Source organism: Phacochoerus africanus, chromosome 3, assembly GCF_016906955.1.
Source record: "Phacochoerus africanus isolate WHEZ1 chromosome 3, ROS_Pafr_v1, whole genome shotgun sequence".
NCBI classification, from domain to species: Eukaryota; Metazoa; Chordata; class Mammalia; order Artiodactyla; family Suidae; genus Phacochoerus; species Phacochoerus africanus.
Genome location: NC_062546.1, coordinates 10,033,590 through 10,054,602, shown reverse-complemented (window position 1 = coordinate 10,054,602; position 21,013 = coordinate 10,033,590). Strand labels below are relative to the sequence as shown.

At 49.6% G+C, this 21,013-nt stretch overlaps 1 protein-coding gene across 1 annotated transcript; it reads right to left on the bottom strand.

The window, feature by feature from the left end:
- Positions 1–683: 683 nt before the first annotated feature.
- SALL4 (spalt like transcription factor 4) lies at positions 684–20,974 on the bottom strand. The gene is made up of 4 exons (XM_047770850.1): positions 20,694–20,974; positions 7,101–9,419; positions 5,309–5,589; positions 684–2,792 (listed from the first exon to the last, which is right to left on the bottom strand). The coding sequence occupies exons 1-4, from the start codon at positions 20,821–20,823 to the stop codon at positions 2,370–2,372; spliced, it is 3,153 nt and encodes a 1,050-aa protein (XP_047626806.1). The 5' UTR covers positions 20,824–20,974; the 3' UTR covers positions 684–2,369.
- Between the last annotated feature and the right edge of the window lie 39 nt (positions 20,975–21,013).

The following is a 21,013-nucleotide window of genomic DNA, read 5'->3' as shown; positions in this document are numbered from 1 at the left end:
CGGCTACAGCTTTGATACGACTCCTAGCCTGGGAAACTCCATGGGCTGTGGGGGAGTGGGGGAAGGCCTAAAAAGACAAAATATATATGACACATACACACACACTGTTTCTCTGCCCAATGACTTGTACAAGGGTAGGATGGGTTGAGAGGTGGGATAACCCACATGACAGTCTTTCCATGGTCACAATTCACTAAGAAGCCAAGTTCTCTAGGAGAGGACTCTAATAAAATGCCTTAGAAAGGAAAGCTACCAGAGTTCCTGTTGTGGCTGAGCAGGTTACAAAATCAACTCATATCCATGGATGCAGGTTCAGTCTCTGGCCTCTCCCAGTGGGTAGGGCGTTGCTGTGAGCTGTGGCGTAGGTCACAGGTGCAGCTCAGATCCCACACGGCTGTGGCTGTGGTATAGGCTGGTAACTGCAGCTCTGGAATTTCCATCTGCCACAGGTACAGCCCTAAAAAGCAAAAAAAAAAAAAAAAAAGGGAAGATAGCAACCAGCCACCAGCTGTGTGCGGGGAGTGGGTCAAGCATAGAGGTAACCAGATATGTAGCTTTGATTCCAAGACCTGGGGCGGGGGGGGGGGGGGGAGGAGGGTCCCCAAGGCTGCTGGAAATGATTGCCAAGTAAGGATTCTCAGGTTTAGAGCAGAAACTACCAGAAAAACTTACGAACACACCTGGTAGGGGAAAAAAGAACCATCCAAAATTTATTCTCCAGACAGATGGACAGCATCAGCAGGTAAAACTACAGGGGTTTCTCCGTAGATCATACATTCAACAAGGCATTATTTATTAGCTTAACAAGTGAGAAAGCCTCTGGTGTTGTCTTCTGTAACAATATCCACTTCACAGTGTAAACAGGTACTATTATTGTGATCACTTACAATTCCAGAAGGAAAGGCACAACTTGGCAAAAAAAGGGAAAAAAAGTATTTTTTTTTTTTTTTGGATCCTAAAGACGGGTGCAATCACGGAGAGACAAACTTTTGGTAATAGTCACAGTCCACTCTTCCACAAAGAGGGGCAGAAACTTCTCCGCCCAGAAATGTGGGTCTTTCTTTCTCCTTCCTTGTTAAATCCTTTTGAGTGACGCTTCATCGTCGGTTTCATATTACATATACAAAAAGGGGATTAAGAAAAAGAGAAGCACAAAGACATCTACATCCCGAACGTCCAGCTGCTCCCACCAATACAGCAACTCTTAGGTTTAAGACAGGGCCTTGGATCACTTCAGCGGTCATCCAATAGGAAAATAGAGACTATCGCTACAAAAATAACAAATAAATGAGGTAGATAAATTAAAGCTTTCACATCCAGGACTTGCCTGTTCCAACTTGGTAGCCTTCATGCAATAATCAGGAAAAAACAAAGTCTTCATAATTACTTGGCAGCAAGTCATCATCAAGGAAACTGGGGTACAAATCAGGCTAAGAAGTTATTAGTAGAGAATAAGAAGGACACCCTTCCAAGAGTTTGTTTCTTGAAGAATGGAGACCCAGCTCTTCGACGGAGTAGGCACTGGTGAACGGAATTAAGTCACCTAAGGTTCCCTGCACAGGTGCTCACCCTCTCCCGGCTTAGGAAGAAGGAAGCATCTGGAAAGCAGAGGGAGGGTGTTGGCACGCTTGGGGCTCCACCTGAACTGTATTTAAATAAGCAGCAACACAAGCACTGACACTCCAAGGACACAAATCAGTCCACCTGAGGGCATCCTACTTAAGGTGCCAAGGCTGAAAAAAACTTTTGGAATTCTACAACCTTGGTTTAAAAAAAAAAAAAAAAGTACATTCAAAAATGAGGGAGAAAAAAACAAAAGAGGGGAGTTGGGTGGGTGGGTGAAGGGTTGGGAGAATACAAAATAGGTTCCTAAAGAGAAGACAGACCTTGTCCATGTACCCGCATACAGTCACCCCAGACACACAGTCCCCACCCCCCAACCCCCAAACAGGCTAAACAGCTGTCTTCTCCATGGTGGTTCAACACCTTCCAACTTGAAATAGGGGACAGTCTTTGGAAACAGTTGCTCTGGGTGATACAAAGGTTTTATGTATAGTTTGTTGCAAGTAACAAAACTACTTTGCAAGACCCGCTTCTTTCCAAAATTAAAACAAAACAAAACAAAACAAAAACCAACTAGTCTGTATTTGTTTTTCGCATGAATGCTGTTTGTGTTTTTGCAAAGCAGCATAGCAACACTGGGATTGAAGGACGTGCCTGAGGTTGTGGTCACAACTGTAAACATTATTTGCACATCAATAAGAAAACAAATGGGGGATGGTGGCTTTAAAAAAGCCAAACTGAAAAAAAGGTACAGATCGAGAGAGGTCACTGCCTGCATCGCTCCCTGGCGCGCGTGCTCCTTTAGCTCAGCTGACCGCAATCTTGTTTTCTTCCAGGAAGTGAGGAAACTGGTGTTTGGCCGCGCCCCCGTCGGCGGCGCCGGGCTTCTCCGCCTCGGCGCTGATCGCTGACTGCGAACCATCCATCTTGGAGAGCGCGGTGTTAGCGGCCACGGAGCTGGCCCCCAGGGACACCGGGAGGGTGGGAATGCCCCCGCTCTGGATCACGGAGATTTCATTGGTCTTCATGGCCAGACCACCGTTGAGTAGGGTGGTGTACTGGTTCCACACCACAGGGTCCACGTTCACCGAAGGGGCCAGGATTTCCTTGGGGAACATCTCGGGGACCCTCTTTCCGTCCGTCCCTAACAGAGCAATGGTGTTCTCGATGGCCAGCTTCCGCCCGCGGCGCGCCGAGCTGTTGTTGGCCCCATGCGTCATGTAATGGACCTACGGGCAGACAGACAGAAAGGTTTCCACCGAAACAGACGGGACTGCGTGTTGGCAAACCAAAGTCAGGTGTGCCTTTAGGTTCTATCTAAACAGCAGTTCCGGAGTTCCCATTGTGGCACAGTGGTCAACGAATCCGACTAGGGACCATGAGGTTGCGGGTTCGATCCCTGCCCTTGCTCAGTGGGTTAAGGATCCGGTGTTGCTGTGAGCTGTAGTGTAGGTCACAGACGCGGCTCGGATCCTGCACTGCTGTGGCTGTGGCGTAGGCCCATGGCTACAGCTCCAATTTGACCCCTAGCCTGGGAACCTCCATATGCTACAGGAGTGGCCCGAGAAAAATAAATAAATAAATAAAAATAAACAGCTTTTCTGGCCGCCCTGGGGCACATGGAGTTCTCAGGCTGAAGATCAGGTCCAAGCCACAGCTTGGACCTCCGCCGCAGCTGCAGCAATGCCAGATCCCTGTCAGGCCAAGGATCCAACCTGCATCCTGGTGCTGCACGCACCACAGTGGCAACTCCTAAACAGCTGTCTTAAAAGAACTTATATTTAAAAAAGACAAATGGGCAAATCTCTAAGACCAGTAGGTTGCATCAATGTCGATACCCTGGTTATTATTTATTCTAGAGTTTTGCAAAATTCTGCCCTGGGAGAGAAACAAGCAACATGTGCAAGGCAGCTCTGGATGAGGGCTCCCTTTGTGTGAATCGACAATTACTTGTATAAAAATTTGAGATAAAAAAAATAAATCTTGCAGCGTTCCCTAGGGGTTAAGGACCCAGTGTTGTCACTGCAGCGGAACGGGTTCAATCCTTGGCCCGGGAATTTCTGCATGCCGAGGGTGCGGCCAAAAAAAATAAAAATTTTTTTTGAAAAAAACAGACCCTGCCCTGATGGAGCTGACATCCTAGACACTCCTGTGTGTCAATGACAGTAATCAATGCTGCAGAGGAAAATAAGCCTCTTTGGGAAGATTGCAGCAGGCCACGGTGAATGACCATTATTCCACCTGCGGTGGCAGGAGAGGCAAGGGCGCTGATGAGGAAAAGAGATCCTGCAACCCACGGCTTCTGCAACCTGGCCTCTTGACTGCAATTGTTTGCCTGGTCTAGCTTTTGACTTTTCAAATCCCTTCAGCCTTTTCTTCTCCATATTTTTTCTTTTAGGGCCGCACCCACGCATATGGAGGTTCCCAGGCTATGGGTTGAATCGGAGCTATAGCTGCCAGCCTACACCACAGCCACAGCCACAGCCACACTGGATCTGAGCCTCATCTGCGACCTACACCACAGCTCACTGCAATGCTGGGTCCTTAAGCCACTAAGCAAGGCGAGGGATCCAACTGGCATTCTCATGGATACTAGTTGGGTTCATTAACCACTGAGCCATGACGGGAACTCCCCTTTCAGCATCTTTAAAGAGTTGAAGAATGGAGTGGGTACTAGGGTCCAAGTTGGGATTGCAGATTAAGTTACTTCATGCTCCCCCCCTGACATTCTTGCCACCTTGACTAAAAAATTAAAAGGATATAGATTTTTAAAATAGGCTTTTTTTTTTTTTTTTGCCACATCCGCAGCAAGCATTGAACCTGTTGCTACAGTAGCCAACAGTCAAGAGGCTGTGGTGACAAACACCGGATCTTTAACCCTCGAATTCCACATGGGAGCTCCTTAATCAGTACTTTTATTTTTTTGGTTTCTGAAGTTTCTAGGCCATAGGCCAGGGATTGAATCCCCACCATAGGAGCGGAGGGACCCAGGCTGTGGCGTGACAGTGACAGATACTTAAACCACTGAGCCACAAGGGAAATCCGAATGAGTCCTTTTGATTCCTAAAATGATGCAAAGTCTTCTAGGTCAACTGTAAGATGAAGCTTCAACATTTTTTTTTCTAACTAGTCTGTAGAATTCAACTAGTCTACTCACTGGAGAGGCAGAGAAAAGAGGGCCAGAGAAGCACACCTTACACAAACTAGAGGCAGGGCCAAGAGGAAAACCCAGGTCCCTCGTTCCCGTCCTCTGTCCTTTGGGCACTTTCCATACTTACATGGCAGAGTCCCCCACCCCGACTCCCACCCCAGCCCCCACCTCGGCCCCAGGTAACTTCCTAGATGGAACCAACTTATGGTAACAATAGTTAGAGGCCAGTCTCTGGAAGGACCCAGCTGTTCAGTTTGAAGGAATGGCTGATGCCCCGGAGGCTCTCCTCTTTTAACTCCAGAGGTACTACAGTACACACATTTAAACTCATGGTATTTATTTCAAGCTAGCAGGCTAGGAAAACAAAAACACGCACAACTCCTTTAAGGATTTAGCAATATTAGGTGATAAACACGTGACAGCTACGCTTCAGACTCAGCTGTGGATATACAGGCACTGACTGCAACCAGCATCCCAATTTCAGAGATGCTATGATGTCAGAGAAGCCTGTGTAATAAGTAGCCCACTTGGCCCCTTAGAATGATGCCACCTGACACGGAGCCCCGATCCTGCTGAAACCCTCAAGAAACTCACCTTCAAGTTGCCTTTGGTGGTAAAGGCTCGCCCGCATACATTACACACAAAAGGCTTCTCCCCAGTGTGAGTGCGCTCATGAATCTGCAGAGCACTGGCAGATGAGAAGTTCTTCCCGCACCGCGTGCAGCCGTGCTGCTTGGCCTGTCGTCGGGGTTGGGCCGCTAACAACGGTGTCATACCTGGGGACATGGTCGCAGGACCAACAAACGCACCAGGAACTTCAACTTTGACGTAGGTGGCGGGCTGGGCTCGGATAAACGTCGATGGAATGCTTCGACCTGATGTGCACAGAGGAGGAAAAAAAAAAAATCGCAAGCCTTTATCATCCCACAATCACTCATTTGTCAAACCAAAGAAAGAGCTTCGACGACAGGTGCCCCGCTGCCTGAGCGCCTGCAAAAATGGCTTTCAGGAAATGTTATCTCAGAAGTTTTGCTTGGTCACATGCACAGAGATGAATGACTCCAAGATTTAGAGAATTTTTACGGATTTTGGCTTTTAAAAGGTAAGGACGAGGAGCTCCCGTTGTGGCTCAGCAGTAACAAACCTGACTCGTACATGAGGACAGGGGTTCGATCCCTGGCCTCGCTCAGTAGGTTAAGGATCTGGCATTGCTGTGAGCTGCTGTATAGGTCTCAGATGTGGCATGGCTGCGGCTGTGGTGTAAGCCGGCGGCTACGGCTCCAATCGACACCTAGCCCAGGAACTTCCATATGCCACACGTGTGGCTCTAAAAAGCAAAAAAAGAAAAGAAAAGAAAAGAAAAGATATGGGCAACACACAAACCCATGCAAAGCAATTCAAAGTTCACATTCCTGTGTAAAGTAACCTTTAAAGTATGCCCTGACACCATCCTTCTCATTCTCTAATGTTGCTATTCCTCCCATTTTACCATTAATGCCATCAATAGGTATCCCAAAAATTTATTTTTGGCCTCAATTGAGGTCTGCAAAAGTTTCTAGGCCAGGGATCAAACCCATGCCATGGCAACAACCGGAGCCACAGCAGTGACAATGCCAGATCCTCAACCCACTGAGCCACCAGGGAACTCCTAGGCACCCTTTAATTTATACTTTTTTTTTTTGGTCTTTTTGCCTTTTCTAGGGCTGCTTTCCGTGGCATATGGAGGTTCCCAGGCTAGGGGTCCAATCGGAGCTGTAGCCACCGGCCTATGCCAGAGCCATGGCAACGCGGGATCCGAGCTGCGTCTGTGACCTATACCACAGCTCACAGCAATGCCAGATCCTCAACCCACTAAGCAAGGCCAGGGATCAAACCTGCAACCTCATGGTTCCTAGTTGGATTCGTTAACCACTGCGCCACGACGGGAACTCCAATTTATACGTGTTATTTAAAATAGGTTCGATTCTCTTCTCTCCCTTAAAAGTTATCAATCTGTGAACCTTACACTAGGGCGTGGGATTTCAGAATCAAGGAACTATGGCCAAAAAGCAGTGCCCATTTTCTCAAGAATTCTTCTCCTGGAGGATTTACTTAATATTACCTATATACCCCCACATGGCTCCAACACAAAAAGTAGAAACCAACCAAACATAAGCACACTATCCAAACCCCATCTGCATGAACCATCCTGAATGAGAGCATGCCAGTACTAGGACAGAGGTCGTCATTACTTCCTCCATCCACAAGTACAGACAGAGAGGCCAACTGCCCTACGGAAGAGCTATTTCACATACACCACTCTCTCCACGTGTCAAGTTCAACCCAGGTTCACTGTGGATGACCTTGTGCCCAGAATGGACCCAAGTTAAATCCAAAGCTCTATCACCTTCCATCTCAGTGCGGCTGTGCTCGGAGCTGTCCGCTTTGCTGCCAACATCGGGAGACTTGGACTTGATGCTCTCGGCTTGGCTATTGGCCGGAGAGACTGCCTGGAAGGAGGTGGCCTCCAGGACATCTGGACTTCGGCTCTGGTACTCCTGGTCTCCCATCACTGAGGATGAAGAGTCATTGGTCAAGCCATCGCTCTCCACTGAGCCGTTTTCTCGGCTGCTCTGTCGCTGCAGGACAAGGGCAGTGAGTCCCCCCTTTCCCGGGGCATCTAGGGAAGCCATCATGGTCAACCCCAGAGTGGGGGACGCCGAGTGGACGCCGGGAAGAGGCACGGCGACCTTGGAGGAGCTGCTGGGGGCCTCCTGGGCGCAGACGTCATCCACGTCGATGCTTTCCATGTCATCCAGACAGACGGCGCCGGTACTGCCGTTTTCACTGACCACCATCGGCTCAGGACCCGCAAAGTCACAGGGATTCTCGGGCAGAGGCGTGTTGGGAATCTGGCCGCCCATGTGCATCCGGATATGCTGCTGCAACAGGACGGCGTTGGTAAACTTCTTCTGGCAGATGGGGCACGAATGCTGTGTCTTTATGGACGTGTTGGTCCGGTGGACCCCTAGGTGCGTCTTCAGGTTGCCTTTGGTGGAGAAGGCGCGACCACAGATCTTACACTGGAACGGCCTCTCCCCGGTGTGGGTGCGGTAATGCATCTTGAGGGAGCTTTGGCAGCTCAAGACGCGGTGGCAAATGAGACATTCGTTGGGGTCGGTGGTAGCCTTGTCGATGTTCTCCACCAGCTGCTGCAGTTTCAGGGTCTCGGACCCCGGCTCGGGTGCCCCACTCCCTTGGAAGCCACCAACCCTGGGGGAATTATGGTTCGGCCCCCCTCCGGGCAGGATGGGTCCCTCCTCATTTTCTGGAGAAGGCCCGGGCTGCGAGTTTTGCTTGAGGTCCTTGGGGTGAGTCCCCGAAGAGAGATTCTGAGGTAGCCCTACATGGGGGGTCCCCGTCGCAAGGACAGGTTTGCTGTCTAAAGAGAGACCGGGTTCATCTACGGGGACAGGGCCAGAGAGTGCACAGGGAATGCCGTTGCCTGCCGTCATCTTGTCGTGGAAGTCAGCAAAAAGCTGGGGGTTCGCCTTCACCTGGGGGTGTCGATGAAAGTGCACCTTGAGGTTGCCCTTGGTGGTGAACCGGTGGCCGCAGACAGAGCACACAAAGGGTCTCTCTCCGGTATGGGAGCGGAGGTGGATCTGCAAGGAGCTATCAGTCCCAAAAACCTTGCTACAGTACTTACACTTGTGCTTGTAGAGGGCCTCGTCCTTGGGTTTGCCATCCACCGGGGACACACTCGGGGGCTTCCCTTTGCCTTTCCTGGACGGGTCTAACGCCCCCGCAGAGAAGGGGCTCTGGAAGAGCACAGAGCCCGGGGCCTGAGGTAGCAATGCACCCGGGAGGCGCGATAGCACACCGGGGAGCACCCGGGTCCCATCCGGCTTCAGGGCGAAGGGCGTCAGCCCTGGGGACACGGAGCTGGCGGCGGGAGGGATGTTGGTGTGAGGTAGCTTGGCTGGTTTCAAGGTGTCCAGAGACAGACCCGGGCTTCCCGCTTTCTGGCTGAGCAGAGCCACGGCGGCCGACACCTGCTGGGACACGTGGCTGCCCAGCGTCTTGAGGGCATCGGCGCCGGCCACGCCCGAGTGGAGGGCGTGCGAGGCCCACATGTTCACCTGGACGCGGATCTGCTCGGTGAGCTGGATCTGCTGGAGCTGCTGCTGCTGCAGGCACAGGATCTGCTCCAGGACCCAGGGGATGCTGTTGGCGCCCGGCAGGGGGGCCGGCGGCGCGTCCGCACTCCGCTGGTTCACAGCCACCTTGGTGCCCCGTAGTGCTTGAAGCGTGACATTGGTGTTGGCCACTTTGCCTTTGGGTAAATAGCTTATGTCCTGGGGTGTGGGCGGCAGGGCAGCCTCCGTCTTCAAGTACACAACGGACTCGGTCCCCGGCTTCTCCTTCGTGTCCCCGGAGCCGCCCCCCTCCTCGCTGTGAGTGTCCTTCCTGCTTGGGCTGTGTGGCTGCTGGCTCAGCACAGCCCCGGGGAAGTCTTCCGAAGGCACCGGCCCCTCGCTGTCATTCATGATGAGGACAGGGGGAGTCTTAGTGCAATTCTTCTTATGGTCTAAGAACTCGGAGAAACTGAAGAACTCGGCACAGCATTTCTCACAGATGTGGGTCTCCTCTCGCCGAGGCCTCTTTATCCCCGCTCCGTCCGCGCTCACCTCGTCACCAGTCCCCGGGCGGTTCATTGATGCACCTGTGACAGGAGAGAGACAGCTAAGAACCTCGATCCAGAAAATGATGTATGTGGGGCAATTTTTTGGCAAAAACCACAACTCACAATACAGACACCTTCATGACCTGTGTCCCAACAAGCAGAAGGCTGTGTAAGGGGACGAGGCATTCCAAGAGTCAACGATCCAAGCACTCGGGTAGAGAGGCCAATCCCAACCACCGCCCCCCCCATGTCAAATCCTAACCCCAGCCCACCCAAGCATGTGACCTTTGGAAGGAGGGGGGGGGTCCTCTGCAAATGTCATTAGGGTGGGTCTCAAGCCCAATTCCTGGTGTCCTTAAAGAGAGAAGAAAGGTAGGTGAGAGATGGAGGTTGTGTGAAGATGAGGCCAGAGTTACCGGCTATAAGCCAAGGATGGCTGGACACCAATAGAAGGGAAGGAGGAGGCCTGGTACAGACACACCCTCACAGCCTTCAGAAGGAATCAACCCTGCCCACACCTCCATTCCAGCCCCGTCCAGCCTCCAGAACGGCGAGAATACATTTGTCTTAAGCCATCCAGTTTGCGCCAACTTGTTAAGGCTGCCCCAGGGACACTCAGGCAATTTATTAAAACAATCCCTTGGCGCTCTGCCCCACCCCCACTCAGCGCTGGACTGCATGCCATCCACAGACATGACACTGGAAACCCACTCGCTCCTGAGCTGCTCAAATCCACCCTGGGCCCATAACAAATCTGCAGTAAATCACTCGTTTAAACAACGCGATTATGAGGAGGGACGATGGAGGTACCACACACAAGGTGAATGCAGACAGGGAGACCAAGCTGATGTGCTGAGCAATATTCTCACATAAGAAAAAACTGGGGAGTTCCCATCATGGCTCAGTGGTTGACAAATCCGACTAGGAGCCATGAGGTTGCGAGTTCGATCCCTGCCCTTGCTCAGTAGGTTGAGGATCTGGCGTGGCCATGAGCTGTGGTGTAGGTCACAGACACAGCTCAGATCCCCAGTTGCTGTGGCTCTGGCATAGGCTGGTGGCTACAGCTCCGATTCGACCCCTAGCCCGGGAACCTCCATATGCCGCAGGAGCGGTTCAAGAAAAGGCAAAAAGACAAAAAAAAAAAAAAAAGATTGCACGTCCAAGAAAAATACTTAAGTTTCCTGATTACGAAAAACCTATAGAAATGCCTTAACAGGTCATTAAAGGGTTAATAAGCCGTTCAACAAAGAAAGAAGCTGAAGAAAGGAGGAAGGGACGGGAATGGTGGATTTTATTTCTGGCTCTCCAATGGCAACTTCCACGACTAACACAAAATCCAACAAGCCTTATTTTGAGCAGCTGCATCCTAAAAAGGATTGGTCCTTGGACATCTTTTGTAATTGGGCCCCACTCCCTTCACAGTGAGTGCTAGTTTGCACATTTTTATGAGTTGGGTTTTTTTTCTTTAAGTTTTATGGAAATATAGTTGTCTACAATGTTGTGATAATTCCCGCTGTATAATAAAGCGATTCAGTTAACACATCCACACATCCATTCTGTTTCAGATTCTTCTCCCACCAAGATTATCACAGAATATTGGGTAGAGTTCTCTGTGCTATACTGTGTTGGCCAGTCATTCCCTATACCACATACGCCAATCTCCAACCCCCAGTCCATCCCACCCCTCAATCTGTCCCCTTTGGTGACCATAAGTTTGTTTTCGAAGTCTGAGTCTGTCAGCCTGCACATTAAAATGCCTACCTTGGGACTGTGCTTTAGCCAGATGCCTGGGTCCTGGTAAGTGGAGAATCTCTAAGCTCCTTTATTGTTCTCATTTCCTGGCTATCATATATATACATATATATTTTTTTCTTTTTAGGGCTGCATCTGAGGCCAATGGAGGTTCCCAGGCTAGGAGTCGAATCAGAGCTACAGCTGCCAGCCTGCACCACAGCCACAGTAATGTGGGATCTGAGTCGCATCTGCGACCTACAGCACAGCTCACGATGCCAGATCCTTAACCCAACGAAAGAGGTCAGGAATGGAAACCTGCAACCTCATGGTTCCTAGCTGGATTCGTTTCCACTGCACCACGATGAGAACTCCCCTAAAAGTTCCTGCACACCCTACCACTAAAAGTCATACAGCACACTTCAGACCCAGCAACTTCAGGTGTGCAGATCTAAACCATGGGCATTTGCACAGGCAGACAAAAATCCATAAAGAAGGGTATTTCCACAGAAATGTTCACAGCCACAAAAAAAGGTAAATTTTGGTTTACCAGCACTGCACAAACTATGCAGAATTTCCATATGTCCTGACATGGAGACAAAAATTAAGTGGAAGTTATAAAAATTATGTAGCATGTGGCCATTTTTGTGGAAAGCAAAAACCCATTTGAAGTTACGAATACGCAAGGAAGATACCAGGAAGGATCCATTTATTTTTAAAATAAAATTAACACTTTTTAGGAGTTCCTGCTGTGGCGCTGTGGGTTAATAATCCAACTGCAGCAGCCTGGGTCACTGTGGAAGTGCTGGTTTGATACTCCACCCAGGAACCTCCATATGCTTCGGTGAAGCCATTTAAAAAAAAAAAGGTAGGAGTTCCCACTGTGGCTCTGTGGTACAATAGGATCGGTGGCATCTTTGGAGCACTGGGATGTGAGTTGGATTGCTGGCCTGGCACAGTGGGTCAAGGATTCGGCATTGCTGCAGTTGCGGCTTAGATCACAACTGTGGCTTTGGATCTGATCCCTGGTCCAGTAGCTCCATATGCCACACGGTGGCCAAAAAAAGAAAAAATAAGTATTTTTAAAATTTTGAAGTTTTTAAAAAAAGTAAAAATGAGCACTTTTTAAAGCAAACAAACCCATTTTGCATCTCAAATTCTTGAGATTGTATTTCCCAACACATGGGGCTTTTTGACTGAGGAGTCAGTCAAAAGTTTTGGGAGAAAGGTTGGTCTTGAAACAAAAGTGTGTTTCTGTTGAGATAGATCTAGTTTTCAACTAGATTTTCAAAACATGGGTTCCTTTAAATGGTCTTATTAAGCTGACAATGTTTTTAATTTCAAATTAGGTAATAACTGTAAATTTTGCAAGGTGCGTGGGGTAGGGGTGGGTCAGGGAAAAGAAAACAGGTCAGGATCAAGTTAGTATAACAGGTTTGATATGGTGGGCTTACCTCTCAAGATTTCTTTTTTTATTTATTTTTTTGTCTTTTTGCCATTTCTTGGGCCGCTCCCGCAGCATATGGAGGTTCCCGGGCTAGGGGTCGAATCGGAGCTGTAGCCGCCAGTCTACGCCAGAGCCACAGCAACGCGGGATCCGAGCCGCGTCTGCGACCTACACCACAGCTCACGGCAACGCCGGATCGTTAACCCACTGAGCAAGGGCAGGGATCGAACCCGCAACCTCATGGTTGCTATTCGGATTCGTTAACCACTGCACCACAACGGGAACTCCCCTTTTTTTTGGTCTTCTTAGGGCCGCACCCACAGTATATGGAGGTTCCCAGGCTGGAGGTCCAATCAGAGCTACAGCTGCTGGCCTACACCACAGCCACAGCAACACCAGATCCGAGCCATGTCTGTGACCTACACCACAGTTCATGGTAACGCCGGATCCTGAGAGAAGCTGAGAGAAGCCAGGGATCGAATCCGCAACCTCATGGTTCCTAGTCAGATTCATTTCCACTGCGCCTCGACGGGAACTCCTCAAGGTTTCTATTAAATGTATACAAACATGAACCTGTGTTAAGTTATGTGATGAATTTACTGTGCTTCAGTGGTCAGTTTCTCCATCTTTTCTATTTCCATGGCTTATCCATGGTCAGCCCGACAACTTGGGCTGCTGAAAACAAAAAAAGTCACTTAAAGCCTCTCTTAACAATCCGTCTCACCTCCTACTGTGTGCAAAGCAGGGGCTAAAAGCCTGATGATGAAAAGATGAGCAGCCTGATAGCCTCCTGCAGTCCAGACTAGAGCCTCCAGGTGCCCCAAGCGCCACACTACCCTGGTGCAATCTCATTAAACATCAGCCCCCTTACAGAGGAGAAAAACAGACTCCAGGTAATGTGACTTGCCCGAGGCAAGACAATGAAAATTCTAGTCATAGATAACTTCTGAGTAATTATGCTACTAACAACTCGATGAGGTAGAGCCTACTACACTTAACAGAAGGGGACATCGAGGCACAGAGGACATTCTCGAGTTTGTGCATCTGGTCAAGTGCAGCGCCAATGTTAAAACCCAGGCAGGGGGTTCCCGTTGTGGCGCAGTGGAAACAATCTGACTAGGAACCATGGGGTTGCGGGTTCAGTCCCTGCCCTTTCTCAGTGGGTTGACGATCTGGCATTGCCATGAGCTGTGGTGCAGGTCTCAGATGCGGCTCGGATCCAGATCCGGCGTGGCTGTGGTGTAGGCTGGCAGCAACAGCTCCGATTAGACCCCTAGCCTGGGAACCTCCATATGGCGCAGGTTGCAGCCCTAAAAAACAAACAAACAAACAAACCCCAAAACCCAGGCATGCAGGACCCAGACCCTCCATTTGAACTCTTCCTTCAGCCGCTTCCTATCAGACTACGTTTCTTTTGTTGCAAATGCAACTCTCTTTCCACCCACAGAAACCCCAGAGGGACAGGAAAGCTTGAGGGGTGGGGTGGAGGGGTAAGTCAGGACACCTCTGAGGCTGACATGGAGTCAGCAGGTAGGTACCTTCTTCCTTCCAGCCCCACTCCTCCTCCAAAACGATCATCTTTCAAAGAACCTAGTTTAAAATATTCGTTAACTCCCAGAATCCTTAAGCTAGTATCCATTTGCTACCTTTCCCAAGATTTGTAATGGTGCTTGGCGCGCGGGGGGGGGGGGGGGGGGGGGGGGGGCAGTTAAGTAACACAGTCTTTCCGGAAAAGCAACTCTGGTAATTATGTGTCGAGAACTTTAGAGTGGAACTTTTTAAAAAAGTTTCTCTCCGGAGAGAAAGAAATCCAGGCTATGGGTAGGAACATAGAAACAGATACAACTTCAGACTATGACCATACCAGCCTGAAGACACCCAGTCTCGGAAGCTGAGCGGGGTCCGGCCTGGTTAGTACTTGGATGGGGGATATAATTTCTGCAGAGCACAACCCACCACCATCATCTTTTTGTGTCATTCTCCTTCCGCCTAGCAATTTCCTCACGAGGAATTTACTTTGTGATACCAGGAATACAGGGCTCGTGTTAACCAACAGTCTAAACAAAAACGGATGTCCTCTGATCCATCAATGCAGTTCTGATTAAATAAATCAGGGTACAGAAAAAAGATGACTTCTTTGTAGCCTACGAAAATAAAGTACATCTTTCGGGCTTGCTCTATAGGACAGCCGCCCTAGATTTATTCCAAGAGGAGGAAAAAAATGTAGAGAACAGGATGTATATATAATGTTTCCATTTGTGCTTGGGGATAAAGATTTAAATATGTACATGGGAAACTTTGGAAATAAGAGACCCTGTGGCTGGTCTCTGCTTTTTGGTGCACAGGCCTGGGGTGGAAGAGGAGCTTGCAAAGTGTATACACTTTCATACTTTGGTTTCTTTTTAATTAGCATGTTACACATCTCGTCTCAGCCATTTTACTTCAGGAAATCTATTAAAGAGTCTATGTACAAAGGCTCATTCTGCTTTGTAAGGAAGGGCCAAGGCAAAACGACTACCTACCACCCTCCACAAACGGCAACAAAGCACACGCTTCAGACTCTTACACCTTAACACGCTTATCTTTGTAGCCACATAAGTAAGCGCCTTGGTTCCCAATTTGCAAATGTGGAGACTGAAGCATGGAGATAGCTGACTCAAGGTGCCACACTGCTGGCTGGAAAACACAAGAGCTGGGAGTGTGTTAAGTACTATTCATTCAAGAAGGACACTCAAGTTAGTGTTCTAATTTATAACTGCTTCTTCTAAAGCGGTTTCTCAATTTTTTCTTTTTTCATTTTATCTATGAAGGCTTTTAAAGCATTTTTTCCTAATCACCCCTCCAAATGCTAATATCACAAATATATTGTGTATCTATTTATATACTATGGTCTAAGGTCACAAACCACTGCAACATCAATAAATGTTTTTGCTCCCCTACCCCCCCCCCAAAAAACAATTTTCATCGGTCTTAAGGATAACATCTCCTCACTGAAAATGCAGGTTCTAAAGCAGGTATTCTTTAAAGCAGGGTCTATGCACAAGATAGGAAAAAAATGGCAACCTTATTTTTGTTACGAAGCTGACTTCAAAGTTAACGTTTCTTGCCATTATAAATGGGGGGGGGGACACGCTCCAGTGGTATCCACAGAACCTGTGTCTACATAATCGACAGAAAACAGGTATTTTCATATGCTCTTAATGCAGTTGTATTACTGGAAATTCTGGTTACCTAACTGCTAAGATCTTATTTATTGGGTTCATAAAGAAGCACGTTACCACATCACAAAGGTTTATTTTTATTTTTTTGGCGAACTGTATCCCAGTGCAATTTATTTCCTTGGTGTCACTGTGTATTTTATTTTTATGCGTTTGAATCCATGCTGTGGAGGGGGACTGTGGCACAAAAAAGGTTAAGCTCCCTGCCCCAGAAGGATCCAGCAGTTCCCAAGAGTGATTTACAACCTGAATACCAGCTTGCCCTCACTGTATACACAGACTCGCCTCTTCTGTAGCCTCTTCTGTAGCCTCGAAGCAATACCGCAATACCGGCAACATCCCACTCGAGTCTTAAAACAGCAGGAGCTCTGTTTGCTGGTGCAGTAAAAAGTACTTCTACATCCAGATCACCCCTGGCAAACACTGAAAGCGTATTTGCCAAAGAGTAAGAGGACTCTGTTATGAACAATTGCCCGGTAGGCTTAAGTTAACCCTTCCCCAAAGGAAAAAGCAAAGTTCAGAGGGATTACACAGCAACTAGATCGCCCATCCTTGCACCCCACCCCCACTCCGAATTTTAGGAATGTTATCTCTCAGCATCTAGTTATCCAATAAGTTGGAAGAATGCAGTAAACCCAGCAGGGGTCTTAGATTCAATCACTGCCAAATGGATAGAAAATACTCTTACTATTGTATAGGAAGAAAGGCTCCTGGGCTAGAGGCCAATCAAATTCTAGAGGTGGTGGAAATGCTTAAAAAACAAACCTGTATATCTCGAGAAAAGCGTTATGCCTCAAGCTTATCTTCTTTTTTTCCATTCCTATATTAAAAGAACTACAATGAGTAGATTACCTAAAGGACATAGTATCTTCTACCCTACCCCCACCCCAGGATAATTGCCCACCAAAAAACAAAAGGAAATTGAGATGCCCTTCCGTCCTGAACCAGTTCGAAGGTTTTAAATTTGCATTCAGCAACTTGTAGGTGGCAAATTTGAGCTGTCTTAAGTTCCTCCTTAATTAAGGTATCAAAAAAGTTGTTCCAATTAGGCTTGGATCAAATTCAAGGAAAAGAACCAAAGTTTCTTTGCGCCAAGGTGTGTGAGCGCTGCTATTTACGCTCTAGAGATATGTCCCATTTTGCCTCAACTGGAGCTCATCTTATAAGCCATTTGTAAACTCCACGTAGGCGGCAGCTTTTGCGGCCTCCTTCGCCAGAGTTCCCTAGAACAAAGACTGGCACAGACTCAAAATTTGGGAAAGAAATGGATGGGGGTGATTAGGGAAGATGCGGTTCTCGTCTGGACTTAGAGGCTTTTTAAAAGAGTTAGATGCTTTTTCAAGTAACTGAAAGCACAACAGGTTAAGAATGATGAAGAGGGAACTTCTTAAACCTCTTCCCATCATTTTTCCCAGGGCAGCAAAGCCCAAATCACCAAACACCAATTCTTTGCTTTTATTTCCTACTTATTCCCCGGGACCTCTTCATCTAAAGCTCGCAAAGGCACCTCTCAAAAATTAAAAGGAAGGAGAGATCAAACTCAAAACCAACCACACTCAGCACCCCTGGGTCCCTCATCAAAGCAACTGATAGAACATCCCATTCCATAACCAATTCCTCTAAAACCTTGATAAACACCACAGGGTCTTGGATTTAGAGCCAGGCTCAAATCAAACCGGACAAGGCAACCCTGGGCAAGTCACCGCAACCAGGAGCTGAAGTTTACTCTAAAATGAGAATTATGGATTATGTACCCGAGGTCCCCAGCACAGAGCAGGCGGCAGATAAAACTGCAGAATTACTTCACTTGGCAGTTCAGCACCATCTTGACACAATCAAAACCAAAACATTGTTATTTTGAGCAAAATTAATTACTGATCACATTTCCAACACAGTGAGCCTTCAAACGATCTAAACAGGACCCTTCATCTCCACAAAGTAGAAGGAGAACCCAAAAGCTCAAAAATAGAGTTCTCAAGGTTACACAGCTGAAAGTCACACAATCAGACTGGAATGCACATCTCACTCTAAAACCTTACAAAAGACTTAACTTCATTTAAAAAGAGGAAGCAATAACTCTATCCCGGCCTCCCAAGATGGCTCCCCCACCCACCACCTTGAGGAAGGCAGCAGAGGCTTGAATAAGCAACTATCATTGACTTGTGCAATTTCTTTTTAATGGAACAAAAGGGGCTGTGGGCAAGTTGCAGCCCCTCTTTCAGAAACTCGGAAACAGAAAGTCAGCCTGCAACATTAACTAATGCTACTATCACGACTTTCCTCTCCCTCAATTAAAACAAGAGCTCCCAAGTGCCCTATTCTCAGAATCCTTACTGCCAGTGTAGGTCATTGCAGTTTAGAAACTGGGGCTAGGCAGTTTATTTGAAATTTGGGAATCTTAATCATTGACGGTTGTAATCCAGTTTGGCACAAAAGGCATTTGAACTCTTTTGAGAAAATGCTAATTTTCCTCTGCGAAGCATGAGTCTCCTGACCACCTGCAGATTTTTCTGATCTGCTAATTGATCGCTGGACTTCATTTTCCTCTCTCAAAACGTGCATTCTTTACAAGTGGGTCTCTAATTGGCTTTGCAAAAATTTTAAGACCAGGCTAAACTGGATTTTTTAAATCACACACACACACACACACACACACACACACACACACAGGCTGCTCAAATGCAAAATGCATTCACTGCTTGTTTGGGAAAACTACCTTCTGTCCCATGGTGGCAACTGGGGGTTCTGCAAACACATTCTAGGACCGGAAGAATTCTTTCCAAGAACTCCAAAGATTTAGCAAAGAATACCTGGCAGAGTCAGGGATAGCTCAAGCAACAGATTTAAGTCCCCAGGCGCTCCCTTCCCTAGCCAGAGCTCTCCGACCCCCTGCCCCAGCCCGTCCCATTCTCATCCATCAGGTGTGAGCCGGTACCTGCATGGGGACCCGCCTCTCAGCAAGGGCGAGGTTCCAGGCTGGGTCTCCAGGGGGCGCCCGCGCGTAACTCAGCCATCCACTCCCAAGCCAAGCGATCAATAGCAACTCCCCCTCCCAAATCGCGGAGGGAGCGCACTGCCCCGCCGAGATCCCAACCAGCTCCGGCTAACTGACTGCAAACTCCAGCCTGCGTTAAGAAGCAACCCCCGTAACAAGCTACCCTTAAGTGCCAACCACAACCAAAAGCCCCACTTAAGTGCGCTCACCCAAAATGTAGGGGGTAGGGGGAAGGGGAGGTCAGAGCAGGACCAGGGGAGGGGTCAGAGCCAGGAGCTCGCCCCTCCTCTCGGGAGGAAGCAGGCGGGCGGAGGGTTAACCCTTTTGTTCCAGGTGGGCCAGGCAGCGAAGCCTCTCCATTCTCCCCCCACCCCCTCCCAAGGCACAAAGAGAGTCCACTCCTCCGACCTCGGGTGCGCGCTGCCCCGACCATCGGACGCCCCAAAACGCACAGCCGCCCCCTCGGTCAGGCCGATCTCTTTAATTTGCCGTGAAGAAAATGTTATTTGGAAGGAAATAAGGATGATACATTATCTTATTTAAAATTAAGGAAATTTGCTACATTCCCTCCGCGAAATAAAGGGTACGGTAGCAAAAAAGTAGCGACCGTCTCCCCAAAGGAGTTGTGGCTCGGATTGCCTGGGGTTGCCGCGCACACCTCATCACCGGTTGGGAAATTAGAAAGCAGGCGGCGAGGGAAGTCATCAACAAGGCCCAAGAGGAGGTTAAAACGCCCCCTCCCCCCACGCGTACGCTAAAAACTTATCAGGCGACAATTTGGCGGGCCGGGACGGAGGGGAGATAGTGGGAAATCGACTCGCTCCTAAAGCCCCTTGGGTGAAATGACTAGGAAGAGAGGAGTTTGCTCGGCTGCTCCCGACCAGTCTAGGGGTCCCGAACTCCTCCCGACCCCGGGGCGCGCGGCTCGGAAGCGTGGGCCGGGTCAGCCCCGGGAGCTCGCCCTGGCCGCGACCGCCCAGCCCTGGCCCGACCTCTCCCCTCTGGCCCCGCCGCGCGCTTTTGGAAAGCCGGGTGCCCTAGAAAAGCAACGCAAAACGCCAGACCCGTGCACCCCAGCGGGGCTGCCCGTGCGCCCGCGACCCCCGCCCCTGGGGCTCGCACCCCTCCCGCGGGCCGCGGTTATTTTTAGGAAGTCGGAAATCAAAGATGGCTGGAGGTCAGGCCCCGAAAGGTTAGAGCGAAGATCGGCAGGCGGCGTAGCCCCGGGAGAAAAGAGGAAAACCAAAAAAAAAAAAAAAAATTTTAAAGGGAAATACTGTGCCCTTCTCCTCTACCTCCTCGGGCCCTCCAATGCCCTCCGCAGCGCGGGTGGCCCGCACCCCAGCTCCAGCGGGTGGGGAGAGGTCGCGCCCCCTCCCCCCTCTTGTCCCGGGAGGGGCGCGTGCAACAGATCGCCCTCCCCCAGGGGTCTTCCAAGGGTGCGCCCCTTCCCCAGCTTCCTGGAAAAGCCCCCAATGGGTGAAGGAAAGAGTGGGGACCCCCGGGGTCTTTCTTTTAAAAGCGGCGCCAGGGAGGGAGGAGGGGAGCCTCGGTTACAAGTGGGGGGGGGGAGGTTACCAGTGAGGGGAGTGGAACCAATTAAGAGAGGGGCAGAGGACAAGGAGAAGCGAACCTTCCAGGAATGAGAAGGACGGAGGAGAGGCTGGGGGTCAGTTTTACAATAAGAATAGAGAGACCTGGGGGTGAAACTTACACAAGAGGGGGGAAGCGATAAAAGCGTAAAATTAACAAGGGCGGGGGTGGGGAATGGTGCTGCCGCTCCTCCCTGGAACTGAGTCCTCAGATCTTGGCTCCAGAATCTGCGCTAGGAGCCTCCGGCTCCCCCAAAGCCCGCGCCTTCGAGGGTCCCGCGAGCGTCGGGGAAACTGCCCGCGCCGGCGTGCGCCCCCAGCCCCACTCACCCGGCTCCCCGGCCACCGGAGCCGCTGGGGCCGCATCTGCAAACTCCGCGGCGGGCTGCTGCGGCTGCTGCTCGCCCTGGTCCTCCTCCGAGTTGATGTGTTGGGGTTTCGCCTGCTTGCGCCTCGACATGGTGCGAGCATCGGGGAGCCTTGGAGAGCCGCGGTTATTTGCCCACTCCACCACAAATTCCTGGAGTTGGGAAATTTACCCCCCTTCGGCCAGAACGCGCATGTCCCAGTAATTATTATTATCAATAATGCATTGCGATTTATCATGAGCCCTGACAGCTGATTGGCCTGGGTCCAAGACCTCAGAGATC